General features: G+C 44.7%; 1 protein-coding gene across 2 annotated transcripts; it reads right to left on the bottom strand.

Moving 5' to 3' along the window:
* Window positions 1–113: 113 nt before the first annotated feature.
* Window positions 114–19,591, bottom strand: LOC148325624 (neuropilin and tolloid-like protein 1). 2 transcript variants are annotated; one of them, XM_088311904.1, is made up of 10 exons: window positions 19,372–19,589; window positions 19,136–19,201; window positions 17,558–17,692; window positions 17,249–17,497; window positions 5,593–5,634; window positions 5,233–5,360; window positions 4,325–4,553; window positions 3,532–3,645; window positions 3,295–3,439; window positions 114–1,723 (listed from the first exon to the last, which is right to left on the bottom strand). In XM_088311904.1, the coding sequence occupies exons 1-10, from the start codon at window positions 19,412–19,414 to the stop codon at window positions 1,192–1,194; spliced, it is 1,683 nt and encodes a 560-aa protein (XP_088168030.1). In that variant the 5' UTR covers window positions 19,415–19,589; the 3' UTR covers window positions 114–1,191. The 2 variants fall into 2 exon arrangements, with proteins under 2 accessions (XP_088168030.1, XP_088168031.1); XM_088311905.1 differs by lacking the exon at window positions 17,558–17,692 and having other exon boundaries at window positions 19,372–19,591.
* Between the last annotated feature and the right edge of the window lie 1,561 nt (window positions 19,592–21,152).

Below are 21,152 nucleotides of genomic sequence, written 5' to 3'. Positions count from 1 at the left end.
CTATTTGACAAAACCCAAAATAATACATGTACACATGAATAAATGTATATGTTTATTATTGTGAAATATACAATGATGAACAAATGAAAGAAAACAGATGTACTTTTGGGCAAAACAATTATCACCCTTAATCTCATATTGAAATAATAAGGAAATACTTCATATCACAGAGTGGAGTTGATGAGACAACTCACCACACACACGAAACATAAATATTACAGAAATCAGTATATGTGTTTATATTATATAAATTGAATTTTCTAAATCTATCTTGTACTTATTTGCCTTATATATCCATGTTCTAAAGACAGTGTGACTAATGGACTCATGGCTATATCCTTTAGTCCAAAAATTCATGGATATATCCATGACTCAAAAAAGAATAAAATATTTGTGTGGTGAGTACCTTATATTCACGGTGCATTTTGCATTTAAAGGTGAAACAAAATAAAGATAAAGATGGCCTTTATTAGTCCCACAATGGGGAAATCATTTAGCAAACCTACCTATAAGGATAAATGTTTGAAAGTTTCCATGCCAAATCTGTTATTAATATTATTATGAATAATATTTAATGACCTTACTTCATAATTGGATGATAATTTGAGTTGGATATAGCCTTTTTGGTCCAAAATATCTAGCAGATGCTGTATTTCTAATATTCAATATGTAAATGTAATTATGCTCTGATTGGATCACTGCTTTCCTTCATTTTAATATGGAAAACAGTTTTGATCTGCTGTGCATATAGACCTTTTTCATTGACGTCATTTCCCCCACAGTGCTTAGTTTCAGACTGCCTTATTCGAGGGCATGCATACTTAAGAAAAACTGGAGAAGCCTTATCCATTACAAGCGCTATTGGTCATCGGTCTCCATATGTCTAGTTGCGAGAAAAATATCACTATGAGAACAGCCGTTCATTACATCAACACATTGGAACCAGACGTTCTATGTCGTTTTAAAGAAAAACTGAAGTTGGTTGGAGGGAAACACAATGTAGGATATATATATATATATATATATATATATACTGGTTTCAGATCCTGATACATGTAGTCTGGTTACATATGGAGAATCTTGTTTGCAAATATTTTGGGGGAGATTTCAAATCCCCTTTAGGGTTAGGGTTTAATTGCACTGTTTCCATTTCTTGCACAGATTTGAGCATGACGTTGTGGTCTTTCCATGTTAGAAATCATTCGATAATGTACGGTGGACAGTGTGGTCCAGACCTGGCATGCCGTGATGGATCTGATGGTGGTGAATGTGGTGCCTGCTGGTTGTTGGACCATCATACATCGTCAAATCATCATCCTCTCTGTACCCATCACCGCCATCCTGAGAATAGCTGTGCTTCATAATTAAGATGTTCCTGTGACCTGCTGGGGTCATGTGGTGGGAGAGTCGTGGTGACTGCTGGCTCACCATCCCGGGTGGTAGCTGTGGCACAAGTGCCACACCATCAGGATCATTCGTGGCCTCTCTCATGCTCAGGTTGCTGCGGCTACCTTGGACACTGCCGTGCATGCTTCCCTGCTGTGATCCACAGTGGTGGTCGCGAATACATTTGGAGGAGGATCGACGCAGCTTGTGGGATTTCTCAAATTCCTCGCCCATTGCGGCATCAGTCAGATCACCTGAGGGGACGTGTCGTAAAGTGCAGAGCTCATAGTGAGGAGGTTCAAGCCCTGGATGGAGGAGGGCAGGGTCAAAGTCATCTCTGTAGATAGAACAAACAAAAAAAAAGAACTTCTAACATGTAAAATATATTTTTTCAAACATGCTTATTGGCAACAATGTATGTAAAGGGCAAAATATGTCAAATTAATAACATTAAGTGACTTTGAAGAACATTTCTTAACAAGTACTTGCCTATTTCCCCCCAGTTCTCATGGCGTCTTATAAATTTAGCTCTGCATTATTGTATTGTGATACATTATGAAATAGAAAGGATTTAGCAGCGTCGATTGGTTGGTGATGGTATTCTATACTGTAAGACTTTAGTTACTGTATTTTGTTATTGGGTGCTTATCTGTAAAACACAATGTCCCATGAGACCATAAAATAAATGAATTGCATACTTTCACACTTTACTGTGAACAGCATTGCATCATGGGTAGGGGGGAGAATAGAAAATATTATTTGGGCAACCATTGTTTTTTTCCACGGTGAAGGATAGTTTTCCTTGCCCGTTTAGCAAACACATTCTACAACCAGACAACATCAACTCTTGACAACTGCCACCTGCATAAAATCTGTCCCTTGGGTATGTCACATTTATACCCAATAATGTCATGTGGAAATTAAATAACTTGCTAGTGGTCAGGTAGAAAAGTATGTGGAATATCCAACCAATCATGTAAGGGTAGCTATCAAGTTTGTACATGTTGAGAGATTATTTTTTTGTTTATTCCAGCCTACCATACTCTTAGACGTCTTAGTGACATAGCAGGAAGTATGTGAAAAGTCAGACTCAGCGCGAACATGCACGCCTCAATCTCAATACCCGCACTTCCTCCCTATCCTTCAATTGCACGTTCCCGTCAAATTCACTGAGACCCACAAAGAGGATTGTACAAGGTTGTGAGGTGAGACTTCCTCTCAGGTATCAGGACTGAGTTGGTATGGTCGTGTTCGTGTGTTGAAAGACAATTTATCCATCCACTAACTGAGCCGCTTCTCCTCACAAGGGTGAGTGCATGCTAGAGCCTATCCTAGCTGTCTTTGGGCAGTAGGCGGGGCACACCCTAAACTGGTTTCCAGCCAATCACAAGGCACACAGTGATGAACAATCATCCGCACTCACAAACACACCTACGGGCAATTCAGGGTGTCCAATCAACGTTCACCGTGCGGCCGAAAGACAACTTATTCCTTATATTATTCCTTATTCATGATTATGACAACAGCGTGGGACAATCCCTCTGAATCACTGCAGAAATTAATGCATCGAACAAATTCAAAATAATCTAACAAGTAGTTTAATTGCTAGCACCACCCTGGCTCCTTGTGCTATTCACTTGAATATTATAATGAAAATGAGGGATGCCGTTATGATTGGTTGGCTACGTTCCACCCCACAATGGCACAAATGCCCCATAACGCGTAATTCTACCTGTGCAAAATCTAGGAAAATACCCAAACAAAGTAAACCCCTCCAATGCGTTGGGCACTAAAATAGGGCCCATTACGTTGTTTCGAAACATATAAATATGATGCTTTGTCTCCAAAGTTTCCAAAATAATATAATACCTCAAATTTCATGATCAGATAATTGAGAAATGAATGAACCTGCGTATGATGTACTTCTTACGAGGCTGTTTGACCTGGATGATGACCGAGATGATGAGCAGGATGACAACCAGGCCGCAGGTCACAGCAATGATTGTGATGTTTGTGTTATCCAGAGAGTCCAAAATGCTGGGTTTCCTTTTCTCTAGTTTCACAGGTAAAACACAATAAAATTATCTTCAGGTCAGCAACAACCATACGATGAAAAAAACATTAGCTGGTAACAGTTCAGTGTACCTTTACAGTGATTCTCATCCCATGGATACACACAGTTCTGGATGCCATTGCAGACCAGGGTGTGGTTGATGCACATGTTGCTGTGGCAAAAGAAAGTGTCTCCTTCGCATGGTGCTGGAAAAAAAAGACACACATACACTGGTCACATAGTTGGTGTTGTAAAATATCATCCCGGTAATTGAGTAACCCGCCTCTCACCCTAAATTATCTTGAAGTGATGTGTCCTCCTTGAACATGATAATCCGCGATTTATTTATTTATTTTTTTAATTTTAATTTAAAGTCTCTTCATTTAAGCACAAGAACCGTTCTCGTTTCCTATTGAAATATTATTTTTATTTTGGAAGCGTATTGCTGCCACACTAGGAAAAAGAAAAATCAAACTTATCATGCAAAAACGTGATAATTATGTAAAAACGTGAAAATTATCATGTAAAAATGTGATATCATATAAAAATGTAATAATTATCATGTAAAAATGTGAAACTTATCATGTAAAAATGTGATCATTCTCATGTAAAAACATGATAATTATCATGCAAAAACATGAAAATGATCATGTAAAAACGTGAAACTTGTCACGTTGAAACAACACAGAATGAATAACGCGGTTCCTTGAAATGACTTGATTAAGTTCTATTTCATGCTTGGGTTGAGACATGGCGAGATTTTACACTTATCAAGAACAGTGGATGGTGTTGTAATAAGTATGCGTACTCTCCGACGGAAATTTAAGTATTTTGAAACGGTCCAACAGAAAATGTCACATATGTAAAAGAGGTGGAGTCACTCACGGTCAAGGAAGGTTGTGAAGAGGATCTTGAATTTGCTTTTCCTGCTTCCTTCATCCGCCCACAGCCTGACCACGCCCAAAGAAGATGTAAGCATAACGTCGTTCGCAACCGTGGAGCAGAATTTATTCTTCAAGTGCTCAACTGAACTGTTGCCATCATAAATGGCTACAAAGTTACGCTTGCACTCATTAGAGTTGTGCATCTCATACTCCAGAAAGCGCATGTAGATCTGTGGATGGGATGATGAAAAATCTTTAGGTTTTTCAAAACATACTACTACTGTCTTCTAAAAAAAGTTTGTATTTGCAGGTTTCATAATGTCACATAAATTAACTGGCAAAAAAGACTACCTAAATTTGATTCTTTCCAGTTTAAAACATTCCGTTAGAAAGTTGAGCAACATTGTAGCGTGTAAGTTGCTTGGTCATGTCGTGTCGGATAGCCAATTGTTCACATGAATAAAAAAAATATATATATTTTAGGTTCTACTTATCTACCTCAAATTTCCCCATTGTGGGACTAATGAAGGACATCTTCATCTTTATCTTTATCTTTACTAGATAACATACATCCGTTGACAGCTCAACCTTAATTTTCTTTTTTTTTTATCCCTGTCTCTCTTTTTTTTTAATATGATTAATGAAGTATGTTAAAAAAAGAATAAATAAATTGTATGGCCTAGTAGAAGTGCATTTTATGTAAATTTTGCATATATATTTTACCAGCCAAACTGATCCATAAAAATAAGTGAATGAACACATATATTTGGTTGAAATTTTGCACATGAAGAAAACATAATGGAACAAGCCAAAATTTACAACAACAAGGATATCGAACTTTCTGATAGATTCTCCCAATCCTCCCTAAACCATAAGAGGGTCACTGTCGTCACAAAACAGGTTAACCACCTTAGCTCTTGGTGGGGCCCGGATATACCACCGGCAGTCCACAGCCTCTGTCGGCAGGGCTCGCTTCTCCCTGGTTATCTGAGTTGATTCCACATAGCCTTCTGGACCACTCAGCTCAAACTCACAAACTGTGGAGAATAGCATTTTATTTTATCTTAACTGTTACCAAATGGTGTTATCGCTATAAAACTCATTGACTTGTGTTAATTGGAGGGAAGCCATAATTTTCCTCATTACTCCAGTTTGTATTACTGTTGTAATGTTCGACTAATGGACGCATGTTATGCAAGTATTTTCAGTGAAGCACACACATCATGTTTCTTCCAAAATATGTTATTCTTAACTTATTGTAATACTCACATGGCAAAGCTGGCAATTCTCCCAAAGCTTTGAACTCTGGGTCTAAAAGAAGAAAAAAAAAGTCACTTTTAAACACATACAAGCTAAGTTTCACTTTCTAATCAAAAGGGGCTGGAGAATTGTTGATAGCCAGATCTAGTCAAGTTCACATGGCACTTTCTTACTATTATTGTTTGCCAGAAGTCCTGCACAAGCATCCTCGTTTAACAGTGAGTAGACAGCAAAGGGGCAAATAGCTAATCAATTATTTTAAGCAAGAGCATCACTTGCGAACTTTGTGAACTGTGTCCTGGCCATCATTCCAGTTGCCAAATGGCTGAACCATGGTTATTTTAGTTAACGAAAAGTAATGAAATGAATAACACTAAAATTAAAACTAGGTATTGCACACAAGCTTTTCAGGGTTCATGGACCGCATTTTTAAAGCCAAAAGACGCGCTGTATCAAAGGGCACAGCATCAGTTGAGGGGGTATACTAGCTCACGCATACTAGCTCGCACATGCCAGAACCCATGCCAATAAGGGCTCTCTGCCAGTAGTAGCACTTCAACCCATTGAGAAACATTATGGCGGCACATCTAATGGATAGGGGAGGGATGTCACTCGTCACGGTTTCAAATCAAAACCAAAAATATCTCTGAACAGCATACAAGCAAACAATGAAACAAAGAAATAAAATTAACACAAAACATGCATCTCTCATACCATTCATATCACCAAAGGAAATAAAAATAACACCAAAAAGGGAACTGATGCATTCTGGGAGCCTCAGCCTCAGCCAATCAGATGGCTGGTTAGAGAGATGTAAGTGGTGTGCTTTGGGTAGTGCTTTTTTTTTTTTTTTTTTGCAGTCTGTCGTCTAAACCTGTGATGTTTCTTGCTTGCAATAGCATGAATAATAAGACAGACTACGACATTGTGGACAGCTGCCCCTTAGTCCAGCTTTCTCTTGCACCCTCACCCAAAAACGTGTTCACATAATGTATTTGCCACAGTCAATTAGTAGCAGAAATATATCAGACTTTGGCCAGCAGGGTGTGCTGACATGCACACTGCAATGCCTTTGATTGGTCAGGTTCAATGGTTGCTCAGTCCATGCAATGGGCGAGTCGCATGACAAGGTGCCTCTATTGTTTTGGGGGAAATTCGGGACTTTAACGTGCGCCTTATCGACGCGAATATACGGTATTTATTTTTGTATTTCTGTTAGTCAGAAGAAGGACCGTCTAACAGTCATTTGAGAGTTGCAGTTTCCTTTACGATATTACATAATAACAATACTTCATGACGTTTTTATAATTTATTTAAAATCTAAAACTAATAAACAATCAATTTAAACTAAGAATTTTCAGACAACCTGCTCTCAAAACTAATTGCAACTAAATACATTTAAAAGACAAAAGTCAAAACAAAATAAAAAACTATTTTAGTGAAAAATCCCAAACAACCCTATGCTGTAAGACAGTTTTATTAACCCTTTCACAAACAATTTATAGTTTTTCTCAATCATGATTTATGCCAAAAATCTAAGATAGCACAACAAAGCAATGAACTTGTTTGCTCCAAAACAATTTGTTGAAGGGCATTTAGCTCTTTAAACTCTGATTTATTTGTTGGGAAAAGCCAGTTTTCAAATAAGCAAATCTTGGTATATTTTGTTGCAATGCCAAATTTAAAATGTCATTGACGTTTGTTTGTTTCCATAAAATTTTGAGTAATTTTTTTCTACAGTGTTACGGATATTTATTGTATGACACAACAGCTCATCATTCAGACATACTTAAACATATATCGCAAGATTTATATGACCAGCTGTAACCTTAGAATGCCCTCATTTAAAGTTCTCTGAAATCCTGACCACACATGCTTAGATATTGTGTCCCGAACCTTTGTGCTGATGAATCTACTTGCCAGATGGATTATAAAGCCTGATTTACCATCTTAGTTTTTTATTAATCCTCTCATGTTTCTTCCCTGTTTCTGCTTCAGGGTTGGGCAGATTATTCACATTCAGCCCTATATATGGAAGTGTGTGTGTGTGGGGGTGTGTGTGGGGGTGTGCGGGGGTGTGCATGTATGTGTGTGTGGAGCAACAATGCATTCCCAGAGGTGGTACATCCAATATAAAGATTATACATACAATCAATTTAGAAAAATATTTTCTGACTGTTTTCAGTCGGTAAAAATGTGAAAACCACAAGAACTTTCAGATAGTTGCATTTGTTCCTCAGAGCTAAAGCACTCATTTGAGTGTGTGTCACTGAGCATTTCTAAGAAAGAGCAAAAAAGATTTACCAAAACTATTTGGCAAAATGTTCAAAAGAAAGAAGGCTCAAGTGAGCTTCATGCACCCTCCCCGCCAGTGACGCGCGTTTTTTGTTTTTGTTTTTCTGTCAGATATGGTAGAAAACTTGGACTGGTGAGTAGCACAGCTGACTCCATTCAGTCTAATGAGCCTCATTCGTCAAATGCTTGACAAAGAATAGGCAGAGTCTCTAAAATGTAACGTGCATATAAGATGATATGAAAAACAAAGTCTCCTTCAAGGAATTTGAGTGCATTGAAGTGCCCGTTGAAAAAAAATTAATGTCCACCTTATCTATATCCGTGGAATTGTCAACCTCTTCCCCAATTTTGGAACACAAGGCAACAGCAACCAGTTAAGTGATTTGTGACTTGCACAAAACCTCTAGGGTTTTCTCCTTTGGCCAGTAGGCCTACATGAAATGGACTTCAGTAGGTGGTGATCCTTATGTCCATATTCTTTTGTCTGTTTTACTGTCATGTACTTTTTGAACACAGCCCAAAGACGCTGCAAAGCCACTCATCATCTGAACAGCTATCAGCTGATGAATGCATGTCCATGATGAAACATTTGGTCATTAAGTAAATGCATTAAAATGAAAAAAAAAAAAAAGAGGTACTATATACTATCCATAGTGCGTGTTGGGGTTTTATTCAGTATGTCATGTTTAGTGTTACCACTAGCTCCGGGGTAAAAATCAATGAAACTGAATGCCAGAACGGAATGCGTGGAAACTAAAAATGAATTCCCTAAGGCTTTTCTTTTGACCACGCATGTTACCACTATGGGATTTGTTGATCTCCTTAATGCATTTAGAATTGAGAAGGATTGCTCAGTTATTATTACTTCACATTAAAATGATGAAGGAACACGCATTGTGCCCTACTGCTGTTTTGTATGAGTTAAATCTTGGTTTAATTAAAGTAGCGAGGCATAGGGGATTTTTTTCCCCCCACAGATAATGGATGTATGTATAATGTTGGCACGATGGCAAGGCAATACAGCATTATTTACAGAGTTCTTTTCATGCACAAGACAACTCAACGTGCTTCACACAACCAAACACTCAACAACTCGGAGCATTTACAAACATAACCCTCAATGACATTCAGAATTAAATTGTTTTTGCTGTAAACAAAACTTTTTGCGGAGGTTAATTCTACCGGTTGTATTGTGTTGCTCACATTTTACCAAATTACAGAAAATTGATGAACGAATGTCAGTAAATCATTTCACAGTGTTGATATGATCCTACATTTATGTGGGGGTTCGGGTTAGGGGGCCTGCCAAGCTTTTTCCCCTTTTCCCTAGGTTCCGGCTGTTTTCCGCCAGGCACGCCTCCGACCGGAGAGGGCGTCGGCTCCTGCGCACCTGCTGCCCATCATCAGCAATCACCGCGGGGGTTTAAAGCTCAGCGCTGCCAGGAGCCAGACGCCGGATTATTCTGTGACCTACCTCGGTACCCGGTCCACGTCGACGTTCGCCTCGTGCACGTCTGCTCCTTGTGTTATGCAACCCGAGTTAACCATTGTTTGTCCTCGCTCTCCCTCCAGCCGCCCAGCGCCAGCCCGAGCCCGATCCTCCGCCGCCAGCCGCCGAGCCCCGGAGCGTCGATCGCACCTCGTACGCCCGTACGCCGCCTGCCTGCCCTTCTCAGCCTCCGCCGGCTCGCCGCCGCCTTCGCCTCCACGCCGCTCTCCGCGCCCGCGTTCCTCCCGCCACAGCGCCGGTGCACACTCAGCGCGCCGTCTCCGCTGCACCTCCGCGAGCGCACACCTCGCCACCCCGGCGAGCACCCCGGCGCTGGCTCGCCGCTCCTCCACCTGTCCTCCTGCCCTGCTCCCGGCACCCGTTCCTCTCCCCCCGAACCCTTCAATAAATCCTCCTCAACCATCCTCGCTTGCTATTGGGTCCAGTTTTCCTTTCTCACGGTTCCCTGAACCGTTACAGAATAATCCGGCCACAATGGACCCAGCGAGCTCGGATTCCCTCCAAGAGGCCCTCTCCCACCAAGGCAGACAGCTGGGAAGACACGAGAGGATGATGCAGGAGTTCATGGACTCCGTCCAGGCTCTCCACCACCAACTCGCGCTCCTTTCGAAGCAGGTCAGCTCTCTTCCCTCTGCTTCCGGCCTCCCGGAGGGCACCTCCCCGGTCCCTTCTCCCCCTCCTCCGCCCGCCGTGTTCCCTCCGAGCAGCAGGGAACCCCATGTTCCCACGCCGGAGCCATTTTCCGGTGATCTGGGCTCTTGTAGCCACTTCATTTTGAGTACCTCGTTGGTGTTCGATCTCCAACCCCAAAGTTACCCGACCGATCGAGCTCGAATCGCCTACATGGTGAACCTGCTCCGCGGCCGCGCAGCGAAATGGGCTACCGCCTTGTGGGAGGCATCGGCGCCGGCGATGGCCTCCTACCCCGATTTCTGTCTAGAGCTGCGGCGGGTGTTCGACCATCCCGTCAAGGGACGCGAGGCCACCCGCCGATTGCTCGCACTCCGGCAGGGTTCCCGGTCCGCCGCCGACTTCTCGGTGGAATTCCGCATCCTCGCCCACGAGTGCGGGTGGAATGAGCCCGCGCTCCGGGGAGTGTTCCTCGATGGTCTGACGGACCAGCTCAAGGACGAGCTGGCCGTCCGTGACGAGACCACCTCCCTCGAAGACCTCATCGCCCTGGCCATAAAGGTGGACAACCGGCTGCGGGAGCGGCAGTCTGATCGGACGCGAAGGTCGCCCCGACCAACGGCACGCCCCGCCACGCCTCCCGCCGACTCCCGTCCTCGGCTTCCGGTCTCGCCTCCCGTCGGTCAGGAGGAGCCCATGCAGCTGGGGAGGACCCGCCTGGATCCCCAGGAACGCCAGAGGCGCCTCTCGAGCCAGCTATGCCTCTATTGTGGCAACCCCGGTCACTACATCGCCGATTGCCACCTGAAGCCAAAAGAGGGGGCGCCGCTGATCAGGAGTCCCGCGGCGAGCCATAACGTGTCAGCTACGGGCTCCTCTTCACGCATGTCCATCCCAGCCCGCCTCCTATGGCAAACCCAGTCCCTTTCGATCACCGTCCTGGTGGACTCCGGAGCGGACGGAAACTTCCTAGACCTGGCTCTGGCTCGCCGGCTGGGGGTTCCCCTGGAGCCTCTCCCTTCCCCTCGGCGCGTGGTGGCCCTTGATGGGCGCCTCATCTCCCAGGTCTTTCAGCAGACGGGACCCCTAACCCTTATTGTCTCCGGTAACCACCGGGAGACTATCCAGCTCCTCCTCATTCACTCGCCACAAGTCCCCCTGGTCCTGGGTTTCCCGTGGCTGCAGTTACACAACCCCACGATAGATTGGAGGAGATGCTCCATCACCGGGTAGAGCGAGCTTTGCCACTCACAGTGCCTGCTATCCGCCGACCCGGCTCCCCGATCGGCCCCTCGCTCCCCGGTTCCACCCGACCTGGCATCCGTGCCCTCGGACTACCATGACCTGGCCCAGGTCTTCTGTAAGGACCTCGCCCGCACCCTTCCTCCCCATCGGCCCTATGACTGCGCCATAGACCTCCTTCCCGGGGCCCCGCTTCCCAGCTCCCGGCTGTACAACATCTCCCGTCCGGAGAAGGAGGCCCTCGAGACCTACATCCGCGACTCCCTGGCGGCCGGTCTTATTCGGCCCTCCTCCTCGCCCCTGGGAGCGGGGTTCTTTTTCGTTAAAAAAAAGGACTCCTCCCTTCGCCCCTGTATTGATTTCAAGGCCCTAAACGGCATCACTGTCAAGAACAAGACCTCGCTGCCCCTCATAGACCCCTCGTTCGAGCCCCTCTGCGACGCCCAGGTCTTCTCCAAACTAGATCTACGAAACGCTTACCATCTGGTTCGCATCCGGGAGGGGGACGAATGGAAGATGGCTTTCAACACCCCCCTCGGACATTTTGAATATCTTGTTATGCCCTTCGGCCTCACCAATGCTCCCGCCGTCTTCCAAGCCCTCATGACTGACATTCTCCGGGACATGCTCAACCGTTTCGTTTTCATTTACCTGGATGACATCCTCATCTTCTCCCGATCCCTCGAGGACCATCGCCGCCACGTCCGTTCAGTACTCCAGCGCCTCCTGGAGAACCGTCTATTCGTCAAGCCTGAAAAGTGTGAGTTCCACGTACCATCGATCCACTTTTTGGGCTACGTCATCGCCCGGGGTCAACTCCAGCCGGACCCCGCCAAGATCCAGGCGGTGGTGGAGTGGCCTACTCCCACCACTCGCAAGGAACTGCAACGCTTCCTGGGGTTCGCCAATTTCTATCGACGCTTCATCCGTAATTACAGCAAGGTTGCCAGCCCCCTCACGGCACTCACCTCCACCCTTACCCCCTTTCAGTGGACTCCAGCAGCGACACAAGCTTTTGGGCACCTCAAGGAAGCCTTCACCAGCGCCCCGGTCCTCAGACACCCCGATCCCGCACTCCAGTTCATTGTGGAGGTGGATGCCTCCGACACGGGGGCGGGAGCTGTTCTCTCCCAGCGGGATCCCGACACCCACAAAACTCATCCGTGCGCCTTCTTCTCCCGACGCCTGTCCCCCGCAGAGAAGAATTATGACGTCGGAAATCGGGAACTGCTGGCAGTCGTCTGGGCCCTCCAGGAGTGGCGACACTGGCTGGAGGGTACCGCCGTCCCCTTCCTCGTCTGGACCGACCATAAAAATCTGGCCTACCTGCAGGCGGCCAAGCGGATGAACCCCCGTCAAGCCCGTTGGCACCTTTTCTTAAGCCGATTCAATTTCACCCTTTCCTTCCGTCCCGGGTCGAACAACGGCAAGGCGGACGCCCTATTCCGGATGTTCGCTCCACCTGCCAGTCCGGAGATCACACAGACCATTCTCCCTTCCTCCTGTCTCCTGGGGGCGGCCTCCTGGGAGATCGAGCGCACGGTTCGCGAGGCGCAGAAGACCCAACCCGATCCCCGACCTGACCCCTCGGATCTCCTTTTCGTCCCCGATGCCGTACGCTCCCAGGTACTCCAGTGGGGGCACTCTTCCTCGCTCACCTGCCACCCAGGCGTCACGCGTACCCTTCGCTTTCTTCAAGCGCACTTCTGGTGGCCCAGTATGGCAAAAGACACACGGGAATTCGTGCTGGCCTGCTCGGTCTGCGCCCGCGGTAAGGCCTCACACTCGGCCCCGGCAGGTCTTCTCCACCCCCTGCCTATCCCGAGCCGCCCCTGGTCCCACATCGCTGTGGACTTCGTCACGGGCCTTCCTCCATCTAACGGACACACAGTCATCCTCACGATCATCGACCGCTTCTCCAAGAGCGTTCACTTCGTTCCCCTTCCCAAGCTACCCACCGCCTTGGAGACGGCCACGCTCCTGACACAACACGTCTTCCGGCTCCACGGCCTCCCGCAAGACATCGTCTCAGACCGGGGTCCACAGTTTTCATCCCAGGTATGGAAGGAATTCTGTAAGGCAGTGGGCGCCACAGCCAGCCTCTCGTCAGGTTACCACCCTCAGACCAACGGGCAGACCGAGCGGGCCAATCAGGATCTGGAGGCAGCGCTGCGGTGCGTGGTAGCCCGGAACCCCGAGACGTGGAGCGAGGCTCTCTCGTGGATCGAGTACGCCCACAATTCCCTCTCCTGCGCCTCGACAGGTATGTCGCCGTTCATGGCCTGTCTTGGCTACCAACCTCCCCTTTTTGCGGAGCAGGAGCGTGCAGTGGCGGTTCCCTCGGTGGAGGAACACATCAGTCGGGCCAAGGCCGTCTGGGCAGAGGTCAAGGCCTCCCTCACCCGCTCGGCGCAACGCAACAAGCGCCTGGCGGACCGTCGTCGAACCCCAGCTCCCGACTACCAGCCCGGTCAGCAGGTCTGGCTCTCGACCCGCGACCTTCCCCTCCAGACCGATTCACGTAAGCTGTCTCCGCGCTACATTGGTCCCTTTCCCATCACCAAGATCATTAACCCCTGTTCTGTCAGACTAAAGCTCCCCGATTCCCTCAAGATCCACCCCACCTTCCACGTTTCTCTCCTCAAGCCGGTCTCTTCCAGCGTCCTAAGCCCTCCGACCATCTCCCCTCCACCCCCCCTGATGATCGACGACCACCCAGCCTTCACGGTCTCCAAAGTGTTGGACGTTAGACGTCGGGGGAGGGGGTTTCAGTTCCTCGTGGACTGGGAGGGTTACGGTCCGGAGGAACGTTCTTGGATCTCCCGCAAGCTCTTCATTGACGACTCCCCGATCCGGGAGTTTTACGCCACACACCCGGACAAACCAGGAAGGACGCCAGGAGGCGTCCGTTGAGGGGGGGGTACTGTGGGGGTTCGGGTTAGGGGGCCTGCCAAGCTTTTTCCCCTTTTCCCTAGATTCCGGCTGTTTTCCGCCAGGCACGCCTCCGACCGGAGAGGGCGTCGGCTCCTGCGCACCTGCTGCCCATCATCAGCAATCACCGCGGGGGTTTAAAGCTCAGCGCTGCCAGGAGCCAGACGCCGGATTATTCCGTGACCTACCTCGGTACCCGGTCCACGTCGACGTTCGCCTCGTGCACGTCTGCTCCTTGTGTTATGCAACCCGAGTTAACCATTGTTTGTCCTCGCTCTCCCTCCAGCCGCCCAGCGCCAGCCCGAGCCCGATCCTCCGCCGCCAGCCGCCGAGCCCCGGAGCGTCGATCGCACCTCGTACGCCCGTACGCCGCCTGCCTGCCCTTCTCAGCCTCCGCCGGCTCGCCGCCGCCTTCGCCTCCACGCCGCTCTCCGCGCCCGCGTTCCTCCCGCCACAGCGCCGGTGCACACTCAGCGCGCCGTCTCCGCTGCACCTCCGCGAGCGCACACCTCGCCACCCCGGCGAGCACCCCGGCGCTGGCTCGCCGCTCCTCCACCTGTCCTCCTGCCCTGCTCCCGGCACCCGTTCCTCTCCCCCCGAACCCTTCAATAAATCCTCCTCAACCATCCTCGCTTGCTATTGGGTCCAGTTTTCCTTTCTCACGGTTCCCTGAACCGTTACAATTTAACTGGAATTCAGGAGATCCATGCATTCATTTTCAATACTGCTTGTCCTCTTTAGGGTCACAGGTTATTGGTGGGGAACCTATCCCATCTGACTTTGAGCAAGAGGAGACATGGCACTACAATGCTATATTTCAAAGCCAAGTGGCTGATCTCAGCCAAAAGCACGTGCATTTGCTAAGTGAAGACAAAACTGAAGCAAGACCCGCAAAAAGGCAGCAATTGAATATGCCAAAGCAACTCCTGACAGAAAAAGGTTGAATTTGACAAAATTATAAAACACACAAACAAAAAAAATATTTCTTTGTTCAAACACTATAGACATAGGCTACTTCTATTTCAAAGAGTATGTATATAAAGAGTCAATGCATAGCAACTAATTATGGGATGTAAATAAAAATGGAGTCAGTCAACTTAGGGCTGAGTTTGATGACCTCGAATATACGCAAAAAGTATGAAATTATCAAATTTTACACCTCCATACATTTGAATCTTCTCAAGACTTGTGTAGGCAGTTTCTTTCTGCTTATTCTAAGGTTCCATCCAAGTTAAGTACTTTCAAAACATTGATTTGCTTTTAGGCATTCAGGACAAATTATCTGCCATCTGCGATGAGTGGTATTAGACAGATGAGCATTTGGCGTGCAAGATGTGTTCAATTTTACAAAAAGAGATTAGAACAACCCAAATCTCCTTATCTGCCAATAAGGGAAAATTCTTCTTAAAGTGGTCGTTACCCATTCATTATTGCATCTAAGTGGATAGTTGGTTGATTGTAATGTAAAATCTTAAAGTAAGGAAGGGGATATTTTCACCAGATAGAAATGCCTGGACGAACAGAAGGAGGCAGCTTAATCTTTGATTGTCGTCATTGTTGGTGGCCTATAAAATCTGCTGTTAATAAAGCCTCAGCCTCGGTCCAGCTTAAGCTGCTGCTACGGCTCAGTGCTGACAAGCTGTATTCCCTTGAAGACAAGCTTTCATTAACTTGCACGCGTGTGTGTCTGTGTTGACTGTGCGTGTGCGTGCGTCTTTGCGTATGTATTCCCGTGTCCTCCATCAACTGCAATTTCCTGCAGCATGCAAGCACATAACTAACTTCCGAACACAATATTTAAAGGGGGTTCCTTATGATTACATGAGATTATAAATAAATGAATAAATAACTCACAGTATTAAGAGTTACTAAAATGATAACATAAAATTAGAGGGCAAATATTCGCTGATGGAAATTAATGCCTTGTTTGCCAGGAGAGCTTTTCAATATGTGTCAAAGTCACAGAAATTTAATTGACTGTGATTAGATGCCAAGAAAAGGAGTTGAGAGCTTAGAATTGTGCAGTGAGTGTGTTCTTATGTTCTTTTCTAATTGTTCCTGATTTATACCTGTGGGGATTAGAAAATAGACAAATGTGTTGAGGTTCCATCATTTTACTGAAAAAAAAAACAAAAAACGATTACAATTTTTCCTTACTTAATTTATGAGATTTCGTGAAAAGGTCAAAGTGACATAATTATTATTGCATCAAAAATGTTTAATACATTTTGAACAAGGTCTGCTTTAAGTCTAGAGTCGGTGTATACCAAATTCCTTTGGAAACAAGCCTGCCATTAATTTTGCCTTCATTCAGTTATATCTATAATCTATTGGGGAGAGAGCAGAAACCTGCAGTGGTCATTGAAGGGGCGGTCAACCCCCAAAAATATTTGCAATAATATGTTCTATGCGCTTCCTCTCGTCTAAATATGGCATTCTTATTAATATTGTGTTTGTGGAATATGAGTTAAGCAGCAAAATGTACCCTGTTTTTAGCCATCTCCGGGGGCGGCCATTTTCTCACTCTCAGTTGACTGAAAATGACATCACATTTGCGCAGGTAATGACCAATCACGGTTCAATTATTTTTGGAAGCTAATCCATGATTGGCCGTTATCGGAGCCCTGAGCAACTGTGACAGCGAGTGTCATAATGTCTGCCCCGTGAGTTGTACAAAAGTGGCTGGATTTCACTGCATAACTCATAATCCACAAATACAACAATCATCAAAATGCCATTTTCAGACTAGTGAAGACACGTAGAATATATTATTGCAAAGAAACTTTTGGGGTTGACTTCCTCTTTATGGAATTGTAGTGTCACAACTGAGTGGCTGAGTTGCATCTGGTTCGTAAATTGCTTACAAAGGTGTTAAGGTTATTAAGATATTGGTTCAGTTTTTAAGCTTCTCTGGTGGAAATAATTCGTCAATCATTACATAACACCGTCCCGAACATTTAACACTGGACGATTTGCAGTGTACTATTGTTTCAACCTTAATTCTTTCCAAATGACTCCAGTGAATTTGTTTGAAGCACAGGTTCTGACTAGACCTACCTTGTGTGAAGTTGTACCGGGCTGAAAAGCCAATAGCCTCCAACTCTCCATCAGCCACAAACTTGATGTACAGGTACCTCCCACTGGAGCGAACATACATGGGGCTCTCCTGGCCGCAGTAGCGTCCGATGATGGGTGAGAAACCAAACGGCCCATCACGGACCTCGATGTGATCAAATTTACAATCCCACGATGGCTCAATGGAATACTTTTCATCAAAAAACAAGTCGATGCACTGGCGGGGAGAAGCTGGAGGAGAAAGAGCAAGTTAGTAAAGAGTGATCAAAGAATTTCTGTAAAACGTCTTACCTTCTATAATGTAGACACATTCCCTCTCAGGTGGGTATTTCTCTGGGTAGTTGGGTGAGGTGAAATAGCCTCCCTCAGGCTCCTTCACCCAGGCCCCACACACCCCAGATGGTGTCACACCTGAGTTGTTGGTCACTAGTTAAAAATAGCACAGTGGTGGGGTTAAAGGGCCTCAACAGTTTTAGATTCTGCTATAAGTGAAATTACTTTATTGTTATTAATACATACAACAAGGTGTGCATATCCACACGTTACAAGATATGGAATTGACAAGTGTGTAATTTTTTTTCTGTGCAACTTTTTGTTCTTCACTAACTGTTAATCAAAAAGTCAATCATTGCTTGTCTAATACCTTGGAGGTGTATTGCATTACATCAGTGGTCTCAAACTTAACTTATGTGGGAGCCACTGGAGCAAGAGTCTGGGGGCTCGATTTTCATTGGCGTGAAATCTTAGATTTCACATCAGGGCAAGTCTGATTTACATCCATCCATCCATCATTTGTACCGCTTTTCCTCACAAGGGTCGAGGGCGTGCTGAAGCCTTTCCCAGCTAACCTCGGGCAGTAGGCGAAGTACACCCTGAACTAGTTGCCAGCCAATTGCAGGGCACACAGAGACGAACAACCATCCGCGCTCACATGCATACCTAGGGGGAATTTAGAGTGTCCAATCAACCTGCCGTGCATGTTTTTTTTTGGAATGTGGGAGGAGACCGGAGTACCCAGAGGAAACCCACGCAGGCACGGGGAGAACGTGCAAACTCCACACAGGAAGGCCGGAGTCGGAATTGAAGCCACGACCTCTGCACTGTGAGGCCATCGTGCCAACCAGTCGTCCACCGTGCCGCGTCTGACTTACAGTGTTTGGGAATTTGGCAGGTTGCGCTAATCCATGCTGGGTGTCCCGCGTACTATTATACAACCCCATGTACACCTGATAATTTGGTGATACAAAATAGACGAGACCTTAGACCATTTAAAAGCAGGTCACACACAGGTGCAGGATCAGGGGTGGTAAGTGCTCCCTTCACAGCAGCCAACTTCACATCATGCACAAATGAAGATCTTCTTGCATTATCTTATTGTTTTTTGCATGCATTGAACTTCTGAATGGACTCCAGCGAGTCCATGCAGAAGTTGCGCCTTTCCTGTGCTGTGTTTAAAGGGAATGAGTGGATCTGCTTTGATTGACTCAATTCGGTTGTGTTCATTCCCACAACGGCACAAATGCCCATTTATACCAGCGCCTATGAACATAATAATAGAAAGAAAACTACACACATGAGCACAGTTAGATTTGCGCTGGGTACAAAAATAGTGATCATGAAAGTGTAGTCAAAGGTGGAGTCATGTGCACATCCTTTTGTTTTTTAAAATATTTTATAAATATTTTGGGGTTTACTGATTTTATTTTAATAAAGAATAAAGTCAATATTTACTCACGGCCATTGTAGAATTGTAAAACAACTCATTTTCAAAATCGCTCACCTGCTCACATTTAAAAATCTGCAAATGATTGTTGACTTTTAATAATAATAACATTCAATTATATTAGTTGTAGTTGTGAAAAGACATACCTTGAGTTTTTGTTTTGGTGGCTGTAGCACCTGACAACTCAGGTGTGATCAAATATGCCGCAAAAGCTGATGGAAGACAGACGGCTTATATTCAACAGAATGCTCAGTTTTTTGGCAGGTACAGTATAAAAGATGGAACAGAAAATAAGACACATATGAAGTAGGCTAAAGAGCAGGTTTTGTTTTTTTTTTGTTTTTAATTATGCATTTCATTTGATAATCTAAAACATACTTACCAATACGCAGAAGAAGTTGGATCAACATTTCTTTCCCCTGCATTTCTAAGTCTTACGAGTATATCCATCAATTGTCACATCCCGTTATGAAACATACTCTTGTGCACATGCAGCAAATTGTTCGTCAAATGCGTAAAATCTGACCACAAAATAGCTTACCGTCATTGCTCCCTGAGCTCAAGGATTAAACCTCCGGCAATTACTAACCTTCCTATGTTTTTGCTCCACCGTTATTTTATAAATCCTCTTAGAGGAAACTGTCATTGACAGAACTGGGTAGGTCAAGGCAAGTGGCTGTTTTCATGCACTATTATCCTCTATCTATCTATCTATCTATCTATCTTATTGAAATTAAATTATTTCTCAAAGCATCAAACTGAATAAAATATTTATTTTTTACTCATATCAACTACTAAAATTGACATGGTTGTATAAAATTCAGAATTGAATTGAAAATTACCCCGAAATTTCAATTAAAATCTTGAATTTTAATTGGAATCACGGTGGCAAACAGGAAACAGAAGAATTTGAGAGTAAAATATTCAGCATAAAATTTTATCTGAGAATGTTATGCTGAATATTTTTCTCTCAAATTTTAATCTGTATACTGGGACCAAATGTAGGCTTTTTAGAGTAATGGCATTTACTGTGTGTAAGTTAAATTCTATGAAATTTATGATGCAAAGTTAAAATCTAACAATGAAGCTTATAATAAAAAAGCTCATATACAACATAAATTTCATACAAATATTATAGTAAGGACTTTATGTGTACAATTGTTCATTATAGTAAAAAAATATATAGTGTGGTAATTGTTTTATTTTCTTAACATTAGAAGCCTACTCTGATTAAACTGATTATTAAAACTGAAAAAGGTTGCTTGGACAGAATATATTCATTTCCAAGAGGACTATGCTTTATCTTAAGTCTTTAACACAGACATTTTGGACATTTTGTTTGGAGCACCCGAATAAAATACACTGTCTCATTCTGACTTACGTGATGAGAATGAGTTTCTCTGAATTGGATGGAATTCAAATTAAATCCAACATCCTGTGGAGTTGAATCAATTCTAATTCATCCATTAAATTAAACTAAATTCTGAAATGGTTCATTTTGCACAGCCTTGCTGGAAATCAGATCCCTTGAGAATAAAGAGAGCGAAATCATTTTGGAAGGTACTATTCGTGCTAGAATATCAAGCGCAACTAGCCAGACTGTCCTGAAGGTGACGCCAGAGTACCTTTCAAATATTCAAAAATAAAGTGAGCGAATGACTGAGTGTTGCATAAGTGAACCAGTTTCAGTTGGTTAGGAATAAGTTGTGGTGTTTTGTTTTTAGCGAAGATTCCAAATTTCTACTTTTTAATATATATATATATATATATATATATATATATATATATATATATATATATATATATATATATTGGGCACGCTCAGTTAACCACCCTACTTGCTGTTTTTCATTTGTTTGTTTATAGCAATGCCTAAAAAGTGTTATTCATTCAAAATGATTTGTAGTACACTAATGGCTTTAGTACTACTGCTTGTTTGCGTGTGTTAGTGATTTATTTTAGTGTGTGTGTGTGTGTGTGTGTTAGTGATTTACGGACATACTCGGGTTTCAACTCCACGTAGTACGTTTTTATTTGTATATGTATATGTATTTATTTACTTTCGTGACATTGTCATTGCTACATTATTAAGTACCAATATCATCTCTGAAGTACAGTAGTTTCAAGTGGTGTGACGCCACACATGAACTGAATCGACCTCAG

Source organism: Idiotropiscis lumnitzeri, chromosome 12, assembly GCF_059441095.1.
Source record: "Idiotropiscis lumnitzeri isolate Australia: NSW breed Sydney's pygmy pipehorse chromosome 12, RoL_Ilum_1.0, whole genome shotgun sequence".
Taxonomy (NCBI): Eukaryota; Metazoa; Chordata; class Actinopteri; order Syngnathiformes; family Syngnathidae; genus Idiotropiscis; species Idiotropiscis lumnitzeri.
The sequence above is the reverse complement of the archived record's forward strand: the minus strand, read 5'-3'. Positions and strand labels throughout refer to the sequence as shown.